At 51.2% G+C, this 9,388-nt stretch overlaps 2 protein-coding genes across 5 annotated transcripts in view; both read right to left on the reverse strand.

Annotated features, from left to right (window-relative positions):
• Positions 1-1,892, reverse strand: part of LOC106813941 (galactosylceramide sulfotransferase-like) — a 12,167-nt gene extending 10,275 nt beyond the window's left edge. Inside the window, exons 1-2 of the mRNA XM_014818187.1 lie at positions 1,763-1,892; positions 813-1,431 (exon numbers count right to left, since the gene is read on the reverse strand). Coding sequence (XP_014673673.1) covers positions 813-1,431; positions 1,763-1,892 — 749 coding nt within the window. The remainder of the gene's footprint in view (positions 1-812; positions 1,432-1,762) is intronic.
• The window catches only part of LOC106813947 (zinc finger protein 84-like), a 19,707-nt gene that overhangs the window by 1,570 nt on the left and 8,749 nt on the right, over positions 1-9,388 (reverse strand). For 2 of the 4 annotated variants that reach the window (XM_014818196.1, XM_014818193.1), the window contains exon 2: positions 7,510-9,069. In XM_014818196.1, coding sequence (XP_014673682.1) covers positions 7,538-9,069 — 1,532 coding nt within the window. In that variant the 3' untranslated portion in view covers positions 7,510-7,537. Of the gene's footprint in view, positions 1-7; positions 170-332; positions 371-7,509; positions 9,070-9,388 lie in introns of those variants that run through there. The other 2 variants (XM_014818194.1, XM_014818195.1) reach the window with 2 other exon arrangements.

The raw sequence follows: 9,388 nt of genomic DNA on the forward strand, positions 1-9,388 counted from the left end.
CCTTTCGCTAAGCAAAACTGTACCACGCATCATCGCTTTCTTTTGCTAAACAAAGCTGTACCACATGTCATCGCTTCCTTTCGCTAAGCAAAACTGTACCACGTGTCATCGCTTTCTTTCGCTAAACAAAGCTGTACCACACGTCATCGCTTCCTTTCGCTAAACAAAGCTCTACCACCGCGTCATCGCTTTCTTTCGCTAAGCAAAACTGTACACGCATTTCATCCGCCTATTCTTTCTGCTAAACAAAAGCTGCTACCACATGTCATCGCTTCCTTTCGCCTAAGCAAAACTGTTACCACGTGTCATCGCTTTCTTTCGCTAAAACAAAGCTGTACCACACGTCATCGCTTCCTTTCGCTAAACAAAGCTGTACCACGCGTCATCGCTTTCTTTCGGCTAAGCAAAGCTGCTACCACATGTCATCGCTGAGCCGGAAGATCCTTCACGTACGTCACGTTGCGAACTGTTTTCGCCGCCGGCGGGCAGCGTGCGTCCGTATGTGTATCATCAGGTCCCCCTGCTTCGCGAAAGCTCGCTTGCACAGCTCGCACTTGACTTGTTAGCGGTTTTCTGCGCTGATTGCGTCGCTGCGCCGGAGTGGCGTGTTGAGGCTGCCGCGGCGCGCTGGAACGGCTCGCTTGCACCGCTCGCACGCGTCAGGCTTTTTCGCCGGGTGTTGCGTCCGTATGTGCGTGTTGAGATGCGCCGCGGCGCGAGAATGCGCGCTGGCACGTCTCGCACTTGTGGCGGGCTTTTCGCACGTGTGCGTCCTCATGTGCACGTTGAGTCGCCGCGCTTCGCGAACGCACCGGTCGCAGAGATCGCACTTGTACGGCCGCTCGACGGCGTGCGTGCGTATGTGCCGCTGCACCCGCCCTGGCGTGCAGAACGCGCGCTTGCACACGTAGCCACTTGTACGGTTTTTCGACACTGTGGGCTGCGCACGCTGCCGTTGTAAACCGCCCGGCGAGGAGAAGGCCAGCTCGCAGAGGTGGCACTTGCTGCGCGGTTCTCGGCCAGGCGCTGCGTCCGTGAGGTGCACCTTGGAGTCCGCCGGGCCGCGCTCGCGAACGCCAGCTCGCCACAGGTGGCACTTGTAGGGCTTTCTCGCCCCGTGTGTCGTGCGCACGTGCACGGTCAGGTCGGCGCGCTTCGAGTAGGAAGCGATCGCACGAGTCCAGCGTACGCGTTTCTCCCCTGTGCGTGCGCAGTGTGCGCGCCTCAGGTCGCAGGCCTTCGCGAAGCGTCCGCTCACACAGCTCGCACTTGTACACCGCTCCCCGCCCGACGCCGACGCCGTCGTAGTGCGTCTTTCCGCCGACGCTGTTGTCGAAGTGCCGTCTTCAGTTCCGAGGCACGAGAAAGCGTTCCTGCACGCGTCCACGTGTACGGTCGCATCTCCGCCGCCGTGAGTCGCCGCCGTTCGCGCTACCGCGCGCGGAAACGCGTCGCTTGCACAGCTCGCACGTGAAAGGCTTGTCGCCCGTCCGCGCGTCCTTCACGAGGGCCAGGCTGTTCTGCGCCGCCGCCGCCACCCGGAGGAGAGCGGAGGAGGAGCGAGAATCGATCGCGAGGTCGAGCTTGCAGGGCTTCTCTCCCGTGTGCGTTGCGCACGTGTCGCGGTCAGGTCGCCGCCGCCGCGAGAACGCTGCCGACTTGCACACCTCGCACGCGTACGCGCTTCTCTCCGTGTGCGTCCTCATGTGCGTGTTGCAGGTCGGCCGCCGGCCGCGAAAACGCGCGCTTGCACACGTCGCACTTGTACGGTTTTCGCCCGCGTGTGCCGTTCTCATGTGCGTCTTGAGGTCTCCCCGCCGGGAGAAGGCGCGCTCGCAGATATGTCGCAGTGTAGGCGTTTCTTTCGCGGAGGAGAAGGCGTTCATGTGCATCTTGTTGCCTCCTCCGAGAGAGAAGCTCGTGCCGCACAGGTGGAACTGGTAGGGGTTTCCCTCCGCGTGGTATTTCACGTGCGGAGTCGAATGTTACCTGAAAACGAGAGAACATTACTTCATGTTATAGGATTTATGTTCGAAATAAAGGTGTTAAACTGATAGGGGTTTCTCTCCCACGTGGCAATTCACACGCACGCACACGCACGCACAGACACCAGCGAAAAAAATACACGGGAGCGGCGAGCGATTTCGCCGTCCGTCAGCTTTCAAAGCGCTCTGGATAACAACAATTACGAGAGCGAAAATTTTGGAAGATATCGAGAAAAAAAACGCTCCTGTGCCGGCCGGCAGCGTTCGAAATTAGTTCCGACCCGGAGGTCACCAAGTTTTTGCTTGTGCCACATCTCCACGAACAAAAACTCGTGAATTAGTCTAAAAAATCGATTGTGCATCGCCGGCATGCCAGTGTTTTTATGACCGCCATAACAATAAGTTTATATATTGCAGGGGTTATCGTAGGGAGTGAGGGCATGACCAGCTGACACCTGAAATGCACCGTAATCAAAGCTGTTAACTGAATTCGTCATTTCTTAACGCTAAAAGTAGACTGTTTTTATTCAGGTAGATATCTAGAAGCAATGTGAACTGTATATATTATATAACAGATTCTAGGCACTTGTAACTTTGCGGATGTGCGGCAGGCATTGATCTATGCATGGGGGTACCATGGACGCGTGGAGGAGAAAAACGAAAGTAAAACCTTACCCAGAACGGCTCCCCCAACATTCCCAAGAATTGAAACATTATTTGACCAAACTCTAATTAAGTTACATGTATGCTGTTTTAATGCCAATGCGTTATCTTTATATAATATTTTGTTACTCACTGCTAGTAAATAAGCCGACCACCAAATTTTTGTGGCAGGTCCACCAACTTTTCTGAAGTCGGTGGTCCTGCTGTCCACTAGATTTTCATCCGAAATTCGGACCCTGCGGTGCGGCGTGCTCGACAAACCCGCTTGCCCGATGGCCGGAGCAACCAAAATTCGCGGACCCGAGCAAGTAGCTTGAAATTGCATTGCCTGTTCGGCGGCAAGCAAGTTTTTTATGAATGGCTAGACATAATGAGATTTTTCTGTTTCACCCGTCCCTATGCATTGTTTTGCACAGACATATAAAGCTGCCTTGCTGCGAGCGAGATTTGAATGAAAACAAGTGCCGCCGGAGCGACAGCGCTCATCTAACGTCTACTGCGCGTGACTCTGTGGTGGAGTGGTGGGATTCTAGTAAAACCCTGTTAGTGCCAAATGTGTTCACATACGCGCCGCAAACAGTGGAAGGCACAGGGATGGTATCAGGAACCTTCTCAAAGGAATGTTCCTTGGATCGTTATGAAAGTTGCCACAAGATGGCGGCGTACGTTTAAGTGTCTTCAGATTAAAGATTGGAAGCTCCCAATCGTACGTAGTAGCAACAACTATTTGCAAGACAGAATAGGTAAGCACTCATCCATTTACCTACGCAAGCCTACAGGCTAAAAATAGAAGAGCTGCCACCTGTAACTAATTAACGCAGGCAAAAACTACCAACAGTCACTACCACCACAATGCAACTGGCAGTGGCCACTGGCAGTGGCATACGCTAGAATGTAACACACTGACAGTACAGAATCCATAGAAAATTATACGATTTAAGGAGCATAAACCTTCTTCAACCAAATTTAGCTTTTGAAATTTCACTGTGACATTGTAGCCTCATACATCCGGTAATGCTATCCCCCGGCGTGGAGGGACACCGCAACGTTGGCAGCACTAGTATTAGGATTAATATTATTAGTATTAGTATTAGTATTAGTATTAGGTTTAGGGTTAGGGTTAGGATTAGGGTTAGGGTTAGGGTTAGGGTTAGAGTTTTTGCATCATGATATCTGTCCCCACAGCATAGATTAATTTTTGTGGATCACACCCCCTATATAAAGCGCTCCTATATATATATGTTTAGTGTTAGGGTTAGCGTTGGAGATGTTGGAGTTATCGTTACCGGATGAGTAATAATTTTGATGTATACGTTAACTGTAATCACGCTGACCGATCCCTCACGCCCAGGGGATAGCAACAGCCCATACATCCAGGCATGTATAGATTCTACTAGCAAACGCCGGCAGTCAAATTCTTGTCTAACAGTAACAGTAAACAAATCCATGTTTAATCCGCCTTTTGAGGGTCAAAAAGTTATCCGAACACTTACTCTTCGCATGTCAGCAGAAAAGTACATTTCATGTTCCTTTCAATAAAAGCCATAAAAATGCTAGGTCACCACTGAAACAAAAAAGTTTTCCAATCGCTGCCTGTCAGACCATGTCCTCACAAAAATGTCTAAAATCTGCCCTGTGCCCTTTGACCTTTGACCTGTGACTCACAATTTCGGCACAGTGATGGCTTTTCCTACCATGATGCTATACACCGACTATCACAAGCCTAGGTCGACGCCGTTTAGATTTGTGCCCGCAATTCTGCATTTCCTCCCTATACCTTAAGTTAAGGAGGGCATGTTCCCTTCTTTTACACCTCTTGATCCTTTGACCTTTGACCCCCAGCTTCGACATCCCAACTCGTTTTGACGATCCCCCCAGACGTCTCGAATATATCGTGGACCGTACGTCAAGCGCGTTAAGATTTTGTGCCCAACTGTTGACAGACGCCACGCGACGACGGACACGGACGGACGCACGATCATGCGATTCTACAAGCTGCACCTGACTACGTCAGATGAGCTAAACAAGTGCCGCAGCAAGCGACAGCGCTCATCTAACGTCTACTGCGGTGACTCTGTGGTGGAGTGTGGGATTCTAGTAAACCCTGTTAGTCCCAAATGTGTTCACATACACGCCGAAACAGTGAATGCACAGGGATGGTATCAGGAACCTTCTCAAAAGAATGTTCGTTGGGATCGCTTATGAAAGTTGCCACGAGATGGCGCGTACGTTTAAGTGTCTTCAGATTAAAGATGGAAGCTCCCATCATACTTAGTAGCAACAACTATCTGCAAGACAGAATATCTAAGCACTCATCCATTTACCTACGCAAGCCTACAGGCTGGCAATAGAGAGCTGCCACCTGTAACACAATTAACGCAGGCAAAAACTCCACAGTACCACCAACACATGCACTGGCAGTGGCATATACGTTACATGTAACATACTGACAGTACAGAATGCCATAGAAATTATATGATTTAAGGAGCATAACCTTCTTTAACACAAATTTAGCTTTTGAAATTTCACTGTGACATTGTAGCCTCATACATCCAGGCATGTATAGATTCTACTAGCAAACCGCGCCAGTCAATTCTTTCTAACAGACAGTCAACAATCCATGTTTAACCCTCCTCTGAGGGTCAAAAGGTTATCTGACACTTACTCTTCGCATGTCAGCAGAAAGTAGATTTTATGGTCCTTTCAATAATGCCATAAAAATGCGTAGGTCACCGCTGAAACAAAAAAAGTTTTTCAATTGCTCCGTCAGACCCATGTCCTCAGAAAAATGTCTAAAATCTGCCCTGTGCCCATTGACCTTTGACGTGACGCTCCAATTTCGGCACAGTGATGGCTTTTCCTACCATTGATGCTATACACCGACTATCACGAGCTAGGTCGGTGAAGCCGTTTAGATTTGTGCCGCAATTCTGCATTTCCTCCGTATACCTTAAGTTAAGGAGTGAATGTTCCCCCTTCTTTTACACATCTTGAGCTTTGACCTTTGACCCCCAGCTTCGACATCCCAACTCGTTTCCGGATTACCCCCCCACGTCCGCGAATATCGTGACCGTACGTCGAGCGGTTAAAGCCGCACAATGCGCATCAAACGCTAATTTCTTCAGTACTAGACTAGCAAATACTTCGTGTCATGCATAATCATACTACCTTATGGCAAATAAACTCTAGTTCCTCCCATTTGACTGCGCGGTTGCCAACAAGAAGAGGTGCGAAATCAGGTAATCAAGGCGCAACGCTAACTTGTTTCAAACAACATAACATCGAAGTGGTGACGTGACGTCAGATGTTTTTATCTTGCTGGCGCGCCGTACCGCTTGACGGCACCGCTGCACGGTTGCTGGAGATTGAAACTGTCACAACATCGGAGGTATTTTCAAATAACCTTTTATAAGAAACGCGCAGTGAAATGGGAGGAACTAGAGTTATTTTTGGCCATAAGGTAGTATGATTATGCATGACACGAAGTATTTGCTAGTCTAGTAACTGAAGAAGATTAGCGCTTTGGATGCGCACTTGTGCGGCTTGTTAAGATTTGTGGCCCACTGTTGACGGACAGGACGGCACGCACGACGGACGCTACGCGAGTGGAGAAATTAGCGTTTGGATGCGCATTGTGCGGCTTTAAGATTTGTGCCCAACTGTTGACGGACGGACGGACGCACGGACGGACGCACGGACGATCATGCGATTCTACAAGCTGCATCTGACTATGTCAGATGAGCTAAAAATACAACAAAGAGTTCTGTTTATCTTTTCATAATATGATGATCATTGATTCGGGCCTGTAAAACCTAGTGCGGGCCAGTGAATTATACATTTCACAGGCCCGCTGGGCCAATGAGGGTGGATGTTTTTCGTGCAGACTCTGACTGCCGTTGGTAAATATAATCCTTAGGTGTTGGCTGCGCTGTGTGGTGTAGCCTTGTAGGCGAAGACCTCCGAATTGTGGCGTGGACACACGCGTTCCTACCGGCGTGCGCACAGAGTGTCAACAGTGTGACAATAGTGTCTGTAATTACAGAACTTCCTTCCACTTACAAGTGTTAATGAGTAGACTTGTCCTTGATTTTTGAGCACGATCATAAAGCCCTCGGTCCAGTGCCTCATGACACCTAGTAGAGATTTCACTGGAATTGCCAAGGCCCCCAACAGCCCAACACAGCGCTATCACACTCTACACTCGGGGAAGCTTATGGGAAATTTCTAAAGTGGGTGTCGGCTGTAACTGTGCATTGCTCGAGACTTGAGCAACGCACAGTTACAGCCGACAAGAGCACAGCGGCATTGGCTACGGTTGGACTCGAACCCTCGATTTCTTCTCGAAGTCAAATGTGCTTTCTACTATCTAGACCATCGATGCTCTAAACTAGTGATCTGCTAATAATTCCCGCATGCGTTATTCTAATTTTCCTCACACGCATACACTGTCGATTTCACTGATAAATCGGCTCTGAATATAAAAATCTTGATTAATCGCAATTTATGATCTCATTCACACGTTTCTGATTCGCGCCCTTTTTGAGGGACATGATTACACTGCAAATCGAATTACCTGTATGCGCCGAAATTAACATATGCACACCTTTTCCGGTACAAGCACATCTGTTGCCAGAAGTGCGACGTAAATTCTACGTGAAATGGTTACATGTGTTACTAGTGGCGCACTTGGTATTTTGCTGTAACCAGGTCCATAAATTCACTGAAGGTTCCAACTAGTGTAAGAAAGCACCTCAACATGTAGATCTATATAAATCACTGTTATCAAGAGTAGATAAATAACAAGAGTGAGACAACCGATTCCCGCATTTTTAACCGATTTTTCTCATCAAAATTTACAAACCTGTACCACGCGTCATCGCTTTCTTTCGCTAAGCAAAGCTGTACCACATGTCATCGCTGAGCGGAAGATCCTTCACGTACGTCACGTTGGAACTGTTTTCGCCGCCGGCGGCAGCGTGCGTCCGTATGTGTATCATCAGGTCCCCTTGCTTCGCAAAAGCTCGCTTGCACAGCTCGCACTTGTACGGTTTTTCGCCCGTGTGCGTCCGGATGTGCGTGTTGAGGCTGCCGCGGCGCGTGAACGCTCGCTTGCACCGCTCGCACGCGTACGGCTTTTCGCCCGTGTGCGTCCGTATGTGCGTGTTGAGATCGCCGCGGCGCGAGAATGCGCGCTGGCACGTCTCGCACTTGTGCGGCTTTTCGCCCGTGTGCGTCCTCATGTGCACGTTGAGGTCGCCGCGCTTCGCGAACGCCCGGTCGCAGAGATCGCACTTGTACGGCCGCTCGACGGCGTGCGTGCGTATGTGCCGCTGCCACCCGCCCTGCGTGCAGAACGCACGCTTGCACACGTAGCACTTGTACGGTTTTTCGACACTGTGGCTGCGCACGTGCCGTTGTAAACCGCCCTGCGAGGAGAAGGCCAGCTCGCAGAGGTGGCACTTGTGCGGTTTCTCGCAGGCGTGCGTCCGGAGGTGCACCTGGAGTCCGCCGGGCCGCGCGAACGCCAGCTCGCACAGGTGGCACTTGTAGGGTTTCTCGCCCGTGTGCGTGCGCACGTGCACGGTCAGGTCGCCGCGCTTCGAGTAGGAGCGATCGCACGAGTCGCAGCGGTACGGTTTCTCCCCCGTGTGCGTGCGCAGGTGCGCGCTCAGGTCGCAGGCCTTCGCGAAGGTCCGCTCACACAGCTCGCACTTGTACACCCGCTCCCCGCCGACGCCGACGCCGTCGTAGTGCGTCTTTCCGCCGACGCTGTTGTCGAAGTGCGTCTTCAGGTTTCCGAGGCACGAGAAAGCGTTCCTGCACGCGTCGCACGTGTACGGTCGATCTCCGCCGCCGTGAGTCCGCGCGTTCGCGTACCCGCGCGCGGAGAACGCTCGCTTGCACAGCTCGCACGTGAAAGGCTTGTCGCCCGTCCGCGCATCCTTCACGAGGGCCAGGCTGTTCTGCGCCGCCGCCGCCGCCACCGCGGAGGAGGCGGAGGAGGAGGAGAATCGATCGGCGAGGTCGAGCTTGCAGGGCTTCTCTCCCGTGTGCGTGCGCACGTGTCGCGTCAGGTCGCCGCGCCGCGAGAACGCGCGCTTGCACACCTCGCACGCGTACGGTTTCTCTCCCGTGTGCGTCCTCATGTGCGTGTTGAGGTCGCCGCGGCGCGAAAACGCGCGCTTGCACACGTCGCACTTGTACGGTTTTTCGCCCGTGTGCGTTCTCATGTGCGTCTTGAGGTCTCCCCGCCGGGAGAAGGCACGCTCGCATATGTCGCAGTTGTAGGGTTTCTTTCCGGAGGAGAAGGCGTTCATGTGCATCTTGTTGCCTCCTCCGAGAGAGAAGCTCGTGCCGCACAGGTGGAACTGGTACGGGTTCCCTCCCGCGTGGTATTTCACGTCCGGCGTCGGAATGTTACCTGCAAAACGAGCGAAAAAATTACTTCACATTAAAGGATTTATGTTTGAAATAAAGGCTTTAAAAACTGGAGAAAAACTGAATTTAAAGGAGAAAAACTGGTAGGGGTTCCCTCCAGCGTGGTATTTCACGTCCGGCGTCGGAATGTTACCTGAAAACGAGAGAAAAAATTACTTCACATTAAAGGATTTATGTTTGAAATAAAGGCTTTAAAAACTGGAGAAAAACTGAATTTAAAGGAGAAAAACTGGTACGGGTTCCCTCCAGCGTGGTATTTCACGTGCGGAGTCGGAATGTTACCTGAAAATGAGAGAACATTA

This window comes from Priapulus caudatus, unplaced genomic scaffold, assembly GCF_000485595.1.
Source record: "Priapulus caudatus unplaced genomic scaffold, Priapulus_caudatus-5.0.1 Scaffold847, whole genome shotgun sequence".
NCBI classification, from domain to species: domain Eukaryota; kingdom Metazoa; phylum Priapulida; class Priapulimorpha; order Priapulimorphida; family Priapulidae; genus Priapulus; species Priapulus caudatus.